Source organism: Mugil cephalus, chromosome 2 (assembly GCF_022458985.1).
Source record: "Mugil cephalus isolate CIBA_MC_2020 chromosome 2, CIBA_Mcephalus_1.1, whole genome shotgun sequence".
In the NCBI taxonomy this organism is placed as follows: domain Eukaryota; kingdom Metazoa; phylum Chordata; class Actinopteri; order Mugiliformes; family Mugilidae; genus Mugil; species Mugil cephalus.
Window position 1 is genome coordinate 19,648,399 of NC_061771.1, and position 16,465 is coordinate 19,664,863.

At 46.3% G+C, this 16,465-nt stretch overlaps 1 protein-coding gene, 1 long non-coding RNA gene and 2 other non-coding genes across 9 annotated transcripts in view; all 4 read left to right on the forward strand.

The window, feature by feature from the left end:
- Positions 1-9,189, forward strand: part of LOC125004260 (caskin-2-like) — a 33,571-nt gene extending 24,382 nt beyond the window's left edge. For 3 of the 6 annotated variants that reach the window (XM_047578743.1, XM_047578746.1, XM_047578747.1), the window contains 7 exons: positions 2,229-2,336; positions 2,903-3,004; positions 3,184-3,322; positions 3,599-4,386; positions 4,466-5,129; positions 5,542-6,223; positions 7,131-9,189. In XM_047578743.1, coding sequence (XP_047434699.1) covers positions 2,229-2,336; positions 2,903-3,004; positions 3,184-3,322; positions 3,599-4,386; positions 4,466-5,129; positions 5,542-6,223; positions 7,131-7,227 — 2,580 coding nt within the window. In that variant the 3' untranslated portion in view covers positions 7,228-9,189. The remainder of the gene's footprint in view (positions 1-2,228; positions 2,337-2,902; positions 3,005-3,183; positions 3,323-3,598; positions 4,387-4,465; positions 5,130-5,541; positions 6,224-7,130) is intronic. The other 3 variants (XM_047578748.1, XM_047578744.1, XM_047578745.1) reach the window with 3 other exon arrangements.
- Positions 9,190-10,296: 1,107 nt separating this feature from the next.
- On the forward strand, positions 10,297-12,178 carry LOC125004327. Its single transcript, XR_007112320.1, has 4 exons — positions 10,297-10,466; positions 11,449-11,556; positions 11,768-11,854; positions 12,048-12,178. It is a non-coding gene; the product is annotated as an uncharacterized LOC125004327 (long non-coding RNA).
- LOC125004811 lies at positions 11,600-11,689 on the forward strand. Its single transcript, XR_007112388.1, has one exon. It is a non-coding gene; the product is annotated as a small nucleolar RNA SNORD60 (small nucleolar RNA).
- On the forward strand, positions 11,892-11,980 carry LOC125004813. Its single transcript, XR_007112390.1, has one exon. It is a non-coding gene; the product is annotated as a small nucleolar RNA SNORD60 (small nucleolar RNA).
- Positions 12,179-16,465: the final 4,287 nt, after the last annotated feature.

Sequence of the window (16,465 nt, forward strand, 5' to 3'; positions counted from 1 at the left end):
AAAACATATACCTTTTGAGGGTTTTTTTTTTTTTTTTTCATTTCCCTTTCTGCCTGGGTGCAGTGATCTGAAAATCTGGCTAATTATTAATAGAAGGAATTCTATTCTCTTGTAGGTCCTACTATTAACAAACCCTTTAGAACATAAAGCATTATTGCATATTTTAGTAGCTGTATGTTAAGTAATTCTGAGCATAAATGTTGGTGGTACATCTCTTCCACTTTGAGAAAGATAGCAGGGTTTGTATCTATATCACTAGATGGAATAGTAGGGCTGCTCATAGGTAGGTAGGTAGGTAGGTAGGTAGTAGGTAGTAGGTAGGTCATAGGTAGGTAGGTAGTAGGTAGTAGGTAGGTAGGTAGTAGGTAGGTAGGTAGGTAGTAGATAGTAGGTAGTAGGTAGGTCATAGGTAGGTAGGTAGTAGGTAGTAGGTAGGTCATAGGTAGGTAGGTAGGGCTGGACCACAGACCACATGAACCAACTCTATTACTTGTTCCAGAGCCGATTCCCTTTCCTGGTAAGCTCTCCCTGTTTGTTCCCTATTTGTAGTGCAGGGTTAAGTGTGGACATTAACCCAGTGGTTATGCTGTTTTCTGGAATGTTTTTTTTTTTGTTTGTTTTTTTTGTTTTGTCTCCTGTGTTCTAGAAACAGCCCGCGTTCCGTGCTTCTAGAAGAAGAATGCAGACTCTTCTAGAAGCAGGCACTAGTGTTCTGCGCTCTAGAAGTCGACAGTAGTGCTTGGTACTCTGTGTACTAGAAGCAGGAAGTAGTGTTCTATGCTCTGTGTTCTAGAAACAGGCAGCAGTGTTTTTGCAGCAAGAAGTAGTGTTCTGTGTTCTAGAAGCAGGCACTAGTGCTCTGTGTTCTAGAAGCAGCCAGTAGTGTTCTGTTCTTTGTGTTCTAGAAGTAGGTAGTAGTGTCTGTGTTCTAGAAGCAGACAGTAGTGTTCTGTGTTCTAGAAGCAGGCAGTAATGTTCTGTGTTCTAGAAGCAGACAGTAGTGTTGGGTGTTCTACAAGCAGACAGTAGTGTTCTGTGATCTAGAAGCAGGTGGTAGTTTTCTGTGTACTAGAAGCAGGCAGTAGTATTATGTGCTCTGTGGTCTAGAAGCAGGCTGTAGTGCTCTATGTTCTAGAAGCAGTCAGTAGTGTTCTGTACTCTGTGTTCTGGAAGTAGGTAGCAGTGTCTATGTTCTAGAGCAGGCAGTAATGTTCTGTGTTCTAGAAGCAGACAGTAGTGTTCAGTGTTCTAGAAGCAGACAGTAGTGTTCTGTGTTCTAGAAGCAGGTAATAGTGTTCTGTTCTTTGTGTTCTAGAAGTAGGCAGTAGTGTTCTGTGTCCTAGAAGCAGGCAGTAGTATTCTGTGCTCTGTGTTCTAGAAGCAGGCAGTAGTGTTCTGTGCTCTGTGTTCTAGAAGCAGACAGTAGTGTTCTGTGTTCTAGAAGCAGACAGTAGTGTTCTGTGCTCTGTATTCTATAAGCAGGCAGTAGTGTCCTGTGCTCTGTGTTCTAGAAGCAGGCAGTAGTTCTCTGTGTTCTAGAAACAGTCAGTAGTGTTCTGTGCTCTGTGGTCTGAAGTAGGCAGTATTGTCTGTGTTCTAGAAGCAGACAATAGTGTTCTGTGTTCTAGAAGCAGACAGTAGTGTTCTGTTCTTTGTGTTCTAGAAGTAGGCAGTAGTGTTCTGTGTTCTAGAAGTAGGCAGTAGTGTTCTGTGCTCTGTGTTCTAGAAGCAGACAGTAGTGTTCTGTGTTCTAGAAGCAGACAGTAGTGTTCTGTGCTCTAGAAACAGTCAGTAGTGTTCTGTGCTCTGTGGTCTGAAGTAGGCAGTAGTGTCTGTGTTCTAGAAGCAGACAATAGTGTTCTGTGTTCTAGAAGCAGACAGTAGTGTTCTGTTCTTTGTGTTCTAGAAGTAGGCAGTAGTGTTCTGTGTTCTAGAAGTAGGCAGTAGTGTTCTGTGCTCTGTGTTCTAGAAGCAGGCAGTAGTGCTCTGTGCTCTGTGTTCTAGAAGCAGACAGTAGTGTTCTGTGTTCTAGAAGCAGACAGTAGTGTTCTGTGCTCTAGAAGCAGACAGTAGTGTTCTGTGCTCTAGAAGCAGGCAGTAGTGTCCTGTGCTCTGTGTTCTAGAAGCAGACAGTAGTGTTCTGTGCTCTGTATTCTAGAAGCAGGCAGTAGTGTCCTGTGCTCTGTGTTCTAGAAGCAGGCAGTAGTGTTCTGTGCTCTGTGTTCTAGAAGCAGGCAGTAGTGACGTGGCTGGGTGAGTTTCAGCTGCAGTTCTACACCACCCACTTCCTCACCGCGGGATATGATCTAGACACCATTAGCTGCATGACCCCTGAGGTAAGGTCATGACCCCTGACCCCCTCACGCCCCGCCCCTTGTCTGTCAAGGCTCCGCCCAGCACAGCTCTCAGTTCAGCTCCCCACTGACCTGGATGATGTCATCATGACCCTCCTGTCTCTGTCACCTGACCCCCCGGTGTGAGTCCTGAGCCTCAACCAGTCACTTCTCATACTGTGTCTGCTTCATTGACATACCTGTGTTCACACATGGCCATGTGTCCCAGTCTGTGCCGTAAACACTACTCTGTGTTTGTCTTTCAGTTCAGTTTAGTGCCACTGTGTGTGTGTGTGTGTGTGTGTGTGTGTGTGTGTGTGTGTGTGTGTGTATTTTTGTGTACTGAAGCAGACACTGTGGTATGACGTAAACCCTCCTGAGGCCAGGGGACTCTCATCAGAGATTATCCTAGGCAAAATATTTCTGAAGGCTTATCACAACACATGTATGAAAGTCAAACTTGCAAATGGAACTGTTTACCTTTCGAGCGGAAAAGAACACCTGCAGCAGCGATGGTGAGTTAGTGTTTTGTTACCGGTTGGTGTGACTAAGTGTGCTTTGCGTTGAAGGACCTGACGGCGATTGGAGTCATGAAGCCCGGACATCGAAAGAAGTTAACGTCAGAGATCAGCAAGCTGCCCTCCACAGACTGGCTGCCAGACCACAAGCCTGTAAGGCTCTCATCTTTCTGTACACACTGGGGAGAAAGGGGGAAGATGTTCAGTTTTCTTTTTCTGATTGTTTAAACACCAGGCAGACAAGTGTGTACACATTAAGACTTTTAAGAGGCACCGGTTAGTAAAGAATATTAAAATCTTTAAATCTTTGTGTGTCCCTTTGTGTATTTCAGGCCAATCTAGCAGACTGGCTGTCTCACCTGGGCCTTAGTCAGTACTACCAGGTTCTGGTGCAGAACGGGTATGAAAACATTGACTTTGTCTCGGACATCAGCCTGGAAGACCTGCAAGAGATTGGCATTACAAAGCTCGGTAAGACACAGCTAAATCGTTAGGATGGAAACCAGGATTACGTAATGATGTAATGATGCATGGTAATCATAACTTTTTGACAGTAACAAATGTTCCAAGACCTCGTCAGCCTGGAAACCGTGAACCCGTGGGGTTGTTTTAATGAGCAGACTGGTGCAGAACAGGGTCACCACAAAAAATTAGCAAATTTCCAGGAAATCTTACTGTGCATTCCTACTAATTGCTGGAATCCCTCTTACCTAACTCTAAATATGGCTTCTTTCTGCCTCCCCTCAGGCCATCAGAAGAAGATGATGCTGGGGGTGAAGAGACTGAAGGAGTTACAAAGAAAAGAAAGTGGCTCTGAGCCTCCCCAAAGCCCCTCCACACCCCCGCCCAGCCCAGGAGGCGGCACCGCCTCAGAGCCACGGAGGGAGGCGAGGAAGCAGAGGGACGGTGCCCCCAGCCCGCTGGCCAAACCCCGCCCAGGTCTCACACATTCCCAGACCCCTCCCCAAACCCCACCACAAACCCCTCCGCACGCACGCACCCAGCAGGCCTCCCCCAGGGCCCGCCCGCGCCCCTCCACCCAGACGGCGGCCGACGCGTCCGTGCCGCTGCTGCGGCTGCCCGGTGGGGAGGAGGAGCGACGCAGGACTCACAGTCTGATCGGCTCGGAGTCCGACTCTAGATACGCCACCGTGTGCCGCAGCAGCTCCACACATACCGCCCCCCCTAACGATGTCACTGTTAACCGCAGCCAATCTTCTGTCACCCTCCGTCCCCGCCGAAAAGGTCGACCCCCGACGCCGCCTAAGCGGTCCTGTTCTTCCATTACCGGAGGCGACGGCGAGGGGGAGAGGCAAGCGGACGGGCTGCTAGGGCTGCCAACCTATCGGGAGCGGAGGGCCAGCGACTGCGGCAGCCTGGGAGCGGCTCTGAGAGCCCAGGACTCAGCGGGCCTGCAGAGATCAGAGGGGGCCTCTGGGAGCGTTCGCAGCCTCGCAGCCATGCTGGAAACATCCATCGTGGTCGGAGCCAAACCCATGCAGAGGAACATGGGGAGCAGCACCAACTACCTACAGGTGTGTCTCTGTGAGAAGTGGATTTTTTCGTTTTTAAAATGTCAGCGATATGCATGCGTAACGACCATGTGACCCGCAGGTCAGCCCGCCGCTTCTCCGTCGGCAGGACGGCGCGGGAGGTATAGGATCTGAGGAGGACGACGTTTTGAGTCGGCGCAGGACCATCAGCGGGCTCGAAGGCCTCCCCGGCGACGCCGCCGACCAGCTGCCCCGGCAACACGTCCAGCAGCGCCCCGAGCCCCGTCCCCGCTCCACCGTGGTCACCTCGGCGTCGGAGATCACGGACGGCACGGCGACACTCCGGAGGAGGCCGCGTGCCCCGGCAACGGAGCCCGAGCCGCCCGCACCGTCGCCCGCGGCCACCACCGTCGTCACCATGACGACCGGCACCGACACCATACGCAGGAGGCAGCGCGCGTCCGACCACGCGGAGCACGTCGTTCAAAGCAATAACCGGCCGGATTCGCCCGGCAGCCCGATGGACGGCGGCCGCAAAGGCGTCGGCGAGCCGCAGCAGAACGGCGGCGTGGTCCTGAGGCGGCGGCCCGTGTCCGAGGTCTCCGAGAGGACGGAGGGCAGCAGGGAGAGCTGCGAGTGGATGGAGGCCAGGAAGTCTCTGAAGCCGCCGGTCTCACCCAAACCATCCACAGTCAGCCTGAGGAAGACGCAGGCTGACCCCCCGACCCCGACTCGCAGGGTCCCCATACCCGGGCCCGATAACGCCGACACGGCACAGAGTCCCGGTGAGATACACACAACACAATATGGAAATCAATTTTAATCACTATCACTATAAAAATGACCTCACATAGGGCTGTAAAAGGTTATAATCGTCTTTATGTGGTAGAAACAGTAGAAATATATGCAGCCATGTCTCATAATGGTTTAAGCTTGTTACATATATAAATATAATACATATATATGAAAACTGTGGGTGGTACACAACAGAACACAAAGTTTATAACAGATGGCCATTATATAAAGCTATAGTGTTGTTATTTGTGAGACTGGATCGTTTAAAATAAATGTGTGATAGTTAAAGCTATTTGTTTGAGGAAGCTGCAACTGGAAAACTTAGCAACTTTATGCTTTTATATGATAAAAGAACAGTGATATTAAGTCTGACGAACTGACGGTGCCGTTCTTTCTTCCCAGAGCTGAAGCGTGTGCCTCCTCCCGTATCCCCAAAACCCCGCGGGCCTCCGACAGCACCCAAACCGGGAAAAGCAACCGTGGCTTCAGCTGCCGTGAGCCCGAGCCCTTCTGCTACCAGCCCGGCTGCATCCAGCCCGACTCCAGCCCCGAGACCCTCTTCCCCCACCTCCGCCGCCCCTCTACCGGCGCCCGACGCTCCCTCCGCTCCCTCCCTCTCCCCGGGCCTCCCTCTCGCTTCCCCTTCCCCGGCCCAGAGCCCCTCCACCCCTTCGCCGCACCCCGTCAAACCTCCCCGCTCCTCCATCGCGGGCCTCTCCATCGACCTGCTGGGGGGGGGGCGGGAGGCGGAGGAGGAGGAGGAGCGGAGGAGAGAGAGGGAGCACAAGGAGCAGGAGGAGGAGAGGAGGAGGGCTGAGGACAGGAACCTGAGGGAGCGGCGGCAGGAGGAGGAGGAGGAGGAGAGGAGGAGGGCTGAGGACAGGAACCTGAGGGAGCGGCGGCAGGAGGAGGAGGAGGAGAAGCCCTCGAGGAGGGAAGGGGAGAAGGAAGCGGAGGGTGGAGCGGGAGAAGAAGCAGAGCAGGGGGGGGAGGCTCAGCATCGTCTGGAGGAGACCAGCGCCTCATTGGCCGCGGCGCTGCAGGCTGTAGAGCACAAGATCCACGAGGAGGACACAGTGAACGAGTGAGTATCCGCGAAGTTCATGTTGAGACGTGTGACAACAACAATATTCTGTCTAAAATAATTATGATGGAGAGATCACAACACAAATTATATTAACTGTCTTTTACGAACTATAGACATCACAGATTACACAAATAGTTAATCACATTTTTATCCAAGAGGACGATGAGAACATCGGTTCCTCTTTCTCTGGAGTCGCACTGTAGTTAGCCTAGCTTAGCATAATGAGTGCAATGCGGGAAGAAAGAGCATGAAGGTCACCAGCATTGATGAAAATCATAAATACATTCACAAAGCTGAGTCAGCGAGAGGTAGCAACTGGAGTCCTCACCCTGAATGGGGGTATTATGATTTATTTCTCTGAACGCATGTTTTGTACCGTCTCGTCTGTCAGCGCGGCCTTTTGTGCGTACGCAGCAGAGCATTCGACGGCATGTTTTGCCAGTGTGACAATGAAAAGCTCTAATGCCTCAAAGCTCGAAGGTAAAAAAACAAGAATGTGTGGTTTCAACCATTTCTTGTGAAACCTCGGCTGGGTTCATCGGGCTGCGCTCACCAACCACGTCTGCAGAAAAAGCAGACGAAAGCAAGTAAAAAAGGGGGTTTCAAAAAAAAACATTTCTTTCAGGGGCGAAAGTCGGTTACGACTCCGCAGGAACATTTACGCCGCTAAAGTTAGGTATTTCGCACAGTAGTAAATAAATTGTAACATAATCTTGAAGTTGTATTCCTTAAAATCTCAAACTGAAGGCGGCATTAGCTTAGCATTAGCATCTGAGATGAAGAGATAGATAGATTGACTCTGTGACTGTCAATAAAAGAAATGTTTAGCTCCTTCCACGTCTCAATTCCTCGACTGTGTCGGCCTCGTTACCAGCTAAACTCTTAACTTCTGCCCAACCTCCAGCTCCCTCCCCGGCAACAAGGCGACCGTCTCCATCTTGGACGACATCGGCAGCATGTTTGACGACTTGGCGGACCAGCTGGACGCGATGCTCGACTGAGCCCCTGCCCACGTCTCATTTCCAGCGAGCCCGTGTTCCCTCTCCCCACCCCACCCCACCCCACCCGCCCCCATCACGTGTAGGTGTATCAAGAAAAGCTCGGAGCTGGCGCTCAGAGAGAGAGAGCGCGTGTCCGAGTGTGTCCCTCTCCCGCGTGAGCGCTTCTCATGTAGCCTTGTACAGTACTGAGGAGGGAGTCCTCTCTGTCCAGTGCAGTAGCTCTAGTAACTTCCTCCCGACGCGAGGAGGCCGCTCCCACACAACCTCCGACCTCTGCAGCCCGGGCCTCAAGACGACTGTGTGGACTGAGAAGCACAATTATTTTTCCTCCTCCTTTTAACTCTGAAAAACTCTGGCCAGGACAGACGTAGTAAGTCTCAGTCAGACAGGGAGGCAGACAGACAGATAAGCATATTGCTTTCAAAATAATAAGCACACTTGACCGACTGTCTGACAGGCAGTATAGGCAGCCAGATACAGACAGGACACATGCTGATGAGACACACCGCAGAGAACTTTTAAAGCACACTGAAGGACGGGCCGCTTTCTGGGTCTGTCTCACTCCTGCAGCGTCAAAAGGATGCTTTTTTTTTTTGTTTCGTTTTTTCTTTTTTTTTCCAGATGAACCGTAGCCTCTATTTCTCTTCTGTATGAGTGAAGGATTGTGGTTAGCTGGACTCCCTGACCCGTGTGTGTCGTCTCCGTTCACGTCGTCGTTGCCGTTATTGTTGCCGTTGTTGTTGTTGTTGTTACGGGTGCGTGCGTGTAGTCCCCCGCTGAAGCTCACGTCAGTGTCCTCCCACTCGTACAGTAGTTATTCTAATGATCAGAAAGACGATGTAGATGTGTGTCCATGATTCTTGAGACACAAAACGCACAGACACACACACACATACAAACACACACACACACTACATTGGTTTTAATCTTGCTGGTGTTCTGCTTTGTTGGTGTTTAACTCCATTTATGGAGATTCTGCTTGGAAGTGAGTCTGCACACATGCCTGATGGACAAACCAACACATTTCCGTGCATATATACAAGCACACTCATGCGGTATATCCCTTTGTCCTGCTGCAGTGAACAGTGTTTTTAAAAAGATAATCCTATATTTCAATGCTTTATATAGTACATCCAGTATACACACATCACACTCATCATGCATACATACCTACACACATACATAGAGTTTATAATATACCTGGATATTTGAGCTGCTAGAGCTCCCTCTAGTGTTGGTTAGTGAAACTGCCCCTAAGCTGCCCTCCCTCCATGTTCACCTCCCCCCGTCCCATTTTTATCTCCCTCTGTGTCTGTTTTGTTTACTCTGCATCTCTCTGTGCCTTCGTATCTCGTCTTTTCATATATTCACTTTTTATTTTCTTGTTCTCCTCCCCCGAAACGTGTTTTTCTGGGTCCTCCCCTCCGTGTCTGTGACGTCAAAAAAAGTAGCCTCTAGGTTGTGATCCTTAAAAAAATCAGTCACCCTGCCTGCGACCTCCTGTACCTGTCACCATTGAGAAGCTTTGTACGAGCCCATATAAGCTGTAATAAGTTGGCATCGCTCCTCCTACGGTCCCTCAGTTTTCAGTGCCCCCCCCTCCCTCCCTCCCTCCTCTCCCCCTCCTCCCCTGTGTAAACCAGACAGTGGATCAACCACCAGTGTTCATCCCAATGAAGAGTCCACTTGTATTTTTATGCTCTTTGAAAAAAAAAACAAAAAAAAACAAAGATATATTTGAGAAACAGATGGTTCTATGTGAGTAATAAAAAAATAATACGACGACGATAACTATATAAGACGATGAACTGAGGTGCGCTGATCGAGCCTGTGCATTCATGGTTGAGTTCTGGACGTGTTGTGACGGCTGTTGTGCCATGGTTGGGTTTAGGTTGTGTTTTCTGCTGTGACGATGCATTCCTGTACAGCTGTGATCAGAATAAACGTATAAATCAAACCTTACGCGACTCTTTAAATGTGGTTCTTTTACAAGGAATCGATCCAAAACAAAGCAAAAACTATTAAAAAACTAAACCTCAACTGCTTCTACATCATTTCACCAGTATGTGATTGTTGAACTTCTCCTTCCAAATCCACAGGCACTAATCTGCTGCTCAAACAACCTCAGCTCTTCTGGGAAGCCTTTTTTTCCCCCCACATGTAAGTGAAACCAGGACGGGGATTTCCTATTCAGAGACCAGAGCTTTAGTTATGTGATCTTTAGACGAAAAACTAAAAGGGAAAAATTTGACACTGTGATTACAAGCCCGGTGGTGTGGAGAAGGCTTTGAAACACTGTGTATTTTGTGTCCATCAGACCGGAGAGAGTCCAGACACACACAGACTGGTAAAATACATACTTCTAGAGGTTATTCGAGACATGTTTAACTTCAAATATGCTTTTCCCTCAAATAAATACTTTGTATACATTATGTTTTATACTTACAAGCGTACTGTTTTATTATTGTGGTTCTTCTTGGAAATGTGTGTTTATTGATTTGGCTTTCAGCAAATGGGAGACAATTCAATTTCCCGGGGCCTAGCTGAACCATGGGGGTGATTTGGTTGAAATGAAACCGAGGCTGGATTTAATTGAGCTTATAGCTTTCTCCTGATAGGCTGTTGAGACCTTTTCATTGTAGTTATGCAAGAAATGATACTCGAATATTCTGTTGACTTTTCTAAAACCGCGTTGTTGTTGCGGCTTAGACATTCCAACTCTTTTAACACGGCGGTTTTTTTTACCTACATTCCGAAACTACAACTCCCGTGATGCTTTGATGGCGCTCGAGTATGACGCATGGGAGGCGACGTTCGGTGCTAGCAAACCTCGCCTTCATCTTATCTGCGTTAAAGTGACGTGCTGTGCAGGTGATATTGGTTTACCTTTTATTACCAGAGATGAGAACCAACGGGAAACGATAGAAATGTCTATAAAACGACAGAAGAGCGCATTTGTTTTACAGAAAGTCCGAAGAACTGCGTTAGCTCTGTAGCTAAGTAGTTAGCCCGGGAAAGGGAGGGGAGGGGCGATGGGCGGGGCCATGTCGTATATAACAACCGCTTCTCGTGCGTAACGTCCTTTGCTCTGTATCCCCTTAGAAGAAGTCCAGCTGTGTCACACTTAACAAATAGTTCTTCATATATTACGATATGGAAGCAGAAACTAAAGGTCGAAACTCATCGGCTTTCCGTCGCCAAGTGTTATCAAGACACCTCATCGGCCACGAGTGGAACAAGTGAGTATATTGTTGAGTTCCGCATGTTGAACTCCCCACGCTGCTGAGACACGTGGGAATCCTGCACAAAGCCAAGACTCCCATCGTGGATTTGGTGATGAAGAAACATACAGGCAATGATTTAAACATGGTTTAAGCTCATAAAATGTGTTTGTTAATTTCAAAGGAAGCGCTAAAAGATTATATAGGCGCCATATTATATATGTTCATTCTTCCACGTGGCGGCCCTTCTAAACTACTTGTAATCGTAGGTTTTTCCAAGTCCCTTTTTAAAAAAAATTATAATAAAGTATTATATTTCTTTAAACATGATCTCTTTAAATGTCTTTATGTAGCCGTCCACATACGTCAGAGCCCAAAATACTGTTCCCATTATCTAAGGGTTCACTCACACCAAGACATTTGAGAAGCTGGATTGGGTGTTTACAGCTCAGCGATCTGTCTTTATGAAAAGTTTTCAGTGGATGGAAATATACTTTAATGAGATTAGGTTTCTGATGCCAATATGTGTGTGCCTTCACTGTCTCTAAATTGAAGCAGATTTTAGTAACTGGTTTTGTGTCTTGTAGACTGATTAATAGCAGCATTATCTCCTTTGAACTCATCATGCTTTTAGATTTGTTGATGCCCGTCCAAATCTGTTGAAATCCCTTTAAAACATTAAACCATTTCCTGGTATAAAATTATCAGCTGACTCAGATAATTATCAGATGATCAGCTGATTCAGTGTTTTATTTTTAGCCACAGAGGGGAAAAACCCTAAAAAATTAGTTTCAATCTGAAGCATTTATCTTTAATCTTGGGATCTGCACGTCAACTTCATGACGACATGCTGTTTCGGGGTAATACAGCTGGAAAGTTTTAGTATCATAACCTTCAGAGAAAGGACACAAGATTTTAATATTAATTCCATTTGTGGTTGCGTTTGTATGATCACTCTAAATCATTAGCAAATCTCTAATCATGTTTTCCTTTTCTTTAGAGGCTGATTGTGATGGTGGCTGCTGTTTATCAGACTGAAGACTGTTGAATAAAGTCTTGGGACGATGTGGTGATCTTGATCTTGTCCATGGAGACTTTGGATCAGCTGGTGAGTCGATGCATGTTACACACACGGACACATGAGCCGCTTCAGCCAGTGATGACAAAACTAAATAAACTTTTCTGACACCTACTATGAGAGCTGCACTGCGGCTCCTGATTCTAACTTTATTCTGAGGCTCCGATATTAAGTATAAATACAGTCTTCACAAACCTGCTGCTTTCCCCTGAATTTAAGAAACCGTCTGCTCTGCCTGCAGGAATAAGAGCCTGAAAAGCTTGGAGCTCGTTGGATGAAGATCTGCAGGCTGAAATGATCCTGTGGTGGAACGTGACCAGCTGAGCAGGTGGGTCTGGTTAATGTGTTGGTGCCTGAATAATTCCAGCCGGTGATGACAAATTAAATAAACTTTTCTGACACCTACTATGAGAGCTGAACTCCAGCTCCTGATTCTAGCTTTAATCTGAGGCCGCCAAGTTTTGTTTGCTCCTAATTCACAAATGGTTTAGACTAATCTGCTGTTTTTCTTTTCTATTCAGTGTCACAGGGTGGGAGCTGCTGGTCACGAGCTGACGCAGTAAAACATGAGGCCACTTGACAGGACCACTGGCAGTCTGGTTAATGGACAATGTGTTGAATTTGCTGAATAAATTGTGCTTTATAAATGGTTGGTGTGGTGTGACATTTGTGGATCATTAACAGTAAAGTGCAAACATCATGTTTGAACATAAAGACGAATATTTAAAGGTAGTTTCTGTCATACATCTGTATCTGTACTAATTTTAGACGCGATTACATTTTTCTCTTCAACTGGTCAGTTTTCTGGCAACATCACTTCGTAAAACGGCTTCAACTCTGAAACTGTTTAGATTAAACCTATAAATTGAGGTTTGGAGGCAGAAAGATCATTGTGTCCTGCATGTGTGACAGATTTATGGTTCTAAAAAAAGATATGGATGTAAATTGCTCCTTCTCTGAAGGACACCCTGAGGACATTTCATTTATTTTGGTCTTGTCCTTTCTCTGCCAAACTATGGGAATAAGATCTCTGCAGCTTGATTTCTACTTGTACCGAACCACATTTTCCCTTTGTTCTGATATTGTTTGGCTTCAATCATCCATCTGGGAAAATGTAATTCTATATCATCATACATTTAGCCAAATGGCTTATCCACAAATATCTGTACACTAATCAAAAACACTCCATCTTTGAAAATGAGATCAAGCAGAAATATATTAAAACATATTAGACATGTAGCTAATATGAACATCACTAAGACTTTGGATTTCTGTGATCATGACAAATATTGTCTGAAATGGTTGTAGCTCCATGGTGACTGTGCTGTATTTCTTAGTTTAAAAAGTTTAATGCAAAAGAATGAAATCGTGGCTCACTATCGCCCTCCTCTGTGAGGCAGAGGTTCGTACAGCTCAGTACCCAAATAAACTGAACAGTAAATGTGGCTCCAAGGCAAAGAGTACGTTTACTACAGCACTGTATATAATTCCCTAAATATTTCAGATGTCTATGTGTATTTTGGCAAGATTTGGTATCAGAGCATTTAATTTTCCCTTTCTCAACAATAATTTGACAATTTTTCAGATTGATCAACGATTCATGAAGCTGTCTCCATCTGCAGCGGCCATAAGAGTAATGTGGTGCGTCCACGCGTGACTTCCATGTTGTCTGTGACACAGTATTTAACTATTAAGCTCTAAATCACAGGTGTCAAACGTACGTCCCGCGGGGCCGAAAGCGGCCCGCCAGAGGATCTAATCCGGCCACAGTGCGGAAATTACCCTGAAGACATTGACTGCAGTTGTTTCAATTCTGTTATTCCAGGGCTTCACACAGTTTTAGTGAGATTTGTGGACATAACACAACACTGAGACCTAGAACTAAACAGAAATCGCACTTCTTCTCTGAATTTATTGACCTTTTTGTTGCTCGGTTGCACTTTGAGATTGTTAAAATGTAAAGTGCAATACAAATAAAATGTATTATTATCATTCACCCTCTGAGACCCTACGACCATTGCGCATTTTTCGCAGACAATCTGCAAAACTTCATCAAATTTATTTATGCTTATTAACATTTCTAGTTTGATATGACGCGCAGATTTAACACACAAACAGTAACGAGCTACAACATCGTTAATTAGCAAATACTCGTTTGAGGACATTGGACTTTCAATGTTTGCAATTCTGTGTTTGCACAGCCATGTTCATGTATTAAAATAAACAGTTTTACATTTTGTTACACACTGGCGACTTTATTGTTTCAGACACGGAAATAATCCCCGTGTCCACATATGAGGATATTGTGTATTTTTCAAAAACGACATCCAAAAACGCTGGTTATTATTAATTATTATTATTATTATTATTTTACGTCTTAGGTCCTCGAAAATACCTTGGGAGAAATTAAAAATACATCGCAAACATTGTTGCGTTGTTCACTACATGGTTTCTAATAGTGCGGTTCGCTGAATGTAAATATTTTCATGACGTACTTATTCGCACTAAAACAAAGGTAAACATAATATTTATAGGCTAATACGGTATATTGTGCTACTGGTCCTTTGAGATCAAACTAGGCTGGATGAGACTCCTTCTCTAAATCTTTGCTGCAGTATTATCTGAACAACATCGTTTCAAGTGCCTGAGAAGACGACGTGTAAACCCAGTGTGCATTGTTGAACATTGTGCTAGTTCTTATCGTCCTAAATCTCCTTATTGTCGTCGCCCCGGGGCCTCAGAGAGAGAGAGAGAGAGTGACAGAGAGAGGCACCAGCCGAGTACTAACATCATCTCCGCTCATCTGAATAGAAAATGAGCTCCTTGCTTGAGTTTCCCCTCTGGAGCACGTCCTCATTTGCATGACTTCCTGCCTCGGCTCGGCTCCGGTGCTCGTCAGGATTTCCATACAGGTGCGCTCTCGGCTCCAGCCCTCAGCCCTCGTTTGCCTGTCAAACCAGGCGGCTCGGCTCCTTTTCTCCGCCCTGCGCATCCCTCCTCCTCCTCCTCCTCCTCCTCCTCCAGTCTCTACGGGAGAGGAGCGCAGGGGAGTGCCTCTGCGCCGCGCACAGCCTCCTCCCCCCACTGACGCCGGTCTCCTGTCAGGGAAACAACACCGAGCTCCACTCTCAGCGCTCATTCCCTTCCGTCAAAGCCCGGTCCTGCATCCTCCGTCCGCCGGCTGCGCACCAAATCGACCAGCGGTCCTCTCCGGTACAGGCCTGACGGTAAGAGCCGCCGCTTTGGCGTGTTGCTTTTTACGCGTTTCCATCCGCCGATCGTCACGACACGCATCTGCGCCCGAGCTGGTGTCTTCGCGTTTGAGGTAAACAGTGGCCACCTCTGCTCAATTTATTCAACTATACCGCAGTGTTTACGCCGAAAGGCGACTCCGCCTGAGCGGTGGAGATGACAGATCGATGAGAGAAATGTACCAGACGGCTGAGTGATGGAGACTGGTGTCAGGGTAACGCGTTTTTGGAGGGATATTTATAATTAAATGATGAAGGCCTTCTCGTGGACCAGCTGGCAGCAGGATGGATGCTGGTGGAGGAGGCAGGCACCGGGCAGCCGACCTACTTAGAGCCATTAAAAAGATGAAGAGGATGAGGGGTGATGGTGATGATGATGATGGTGGTGATGATGATGATGAGGGTGGCCAGGAGGAGGAGAGGGGGGGAAGGAAGGACATTGAGGGCTGAACTGGTCGAGGGCTGGCCTGAACTCTCATCTGGGCCCTTTCTCTTCCTGCTGTAATGTGGCTTGTGGCTGGGTGGGGCAGAATTCCCAATAAGTACAAATACAAGACAGCAAACACAGCAGCCAGCATGTCGGAATACCACAGGTTATCGTTTCAAGAGCCAGGCGTGTAAAAGCAAAGTGTATTTGCGCAAATTAAACAGCCCCAAAACTGTACTGCAGTGTTCAAATATGGGGCTTTACCTCCATGTAAGACATGTAAGTGTATTTGCTTAAATAATGTACTTTACGGTTGTTGAAATTAAAGAGTAGTGGTACTTTTATTCAATCTGGCAGTTACCTCCCAAAGAACTATGCACATAAATATATATAGATAAATTTAACAAGTTAAACACACTATATACTTTCTATTTATGTTTAAATTGTTATGGATATATTTATTTAATGTATATCAAAGTAATTAGTGGTTAACACCAAAGGGAGACGTTATGATCTTTCAATAGAAATCTGATTTTGACCGCTCCATTATTTACTGGTTCTTAAAGCTTGTGTTTTTATTATGCTTTTAATACTTAACAGAGTTTGTTCTTGTTCAGTAAAATGTTAAATCCTTTAGTGGTAAAAAAAAAAAGCTGTGTCAACAAACGCCACAAAACTTGACACTAAATAACAAATATCGTCTGTGTATCTGACGTCCGATCGAGCTTGTTCAAGTGCACTTCCAGTGATGTTCAGAGACCATTAATGAGTCTTGTTTGTTTATTGTTTAGTTTACTCTGAGTCACAGTCCTGCTGCTGTCAAAACTCGAACGTTCGTCACAGATAAGATGTGTATTTATCCGCAGCTGAAAACAGTCGCCACTGTTAAGTAGCTAGCAGCTAGTAAGGCCAACTGTCTGAGAAAATTAGTTAGCTAGCCAAGAAAAATTTAAAAACAATTTATTGTGACAGGAAGATATGGTGTGTTACAGAACATTTAAAGAAAAGAAAAAGAAATAAATGAAAAATGCTGCTACGTTGCCTTGAGTATTTCTGCATTTTCTTCTTAAATGTAAGATTTTGCACGCGTCCAGAACGAACAAACGACGGACCGACTCTAGACTCTAGTCTTTGCTTTACTAGCGGTATCTCAGCACTCTCTGGATTTGCCTTCCTGATCCGATTAAATATACATATACATATATACCAGGATGAACTCTTACACCGATTACGAGATCTCTACTTGCCACTGTAGACTTGA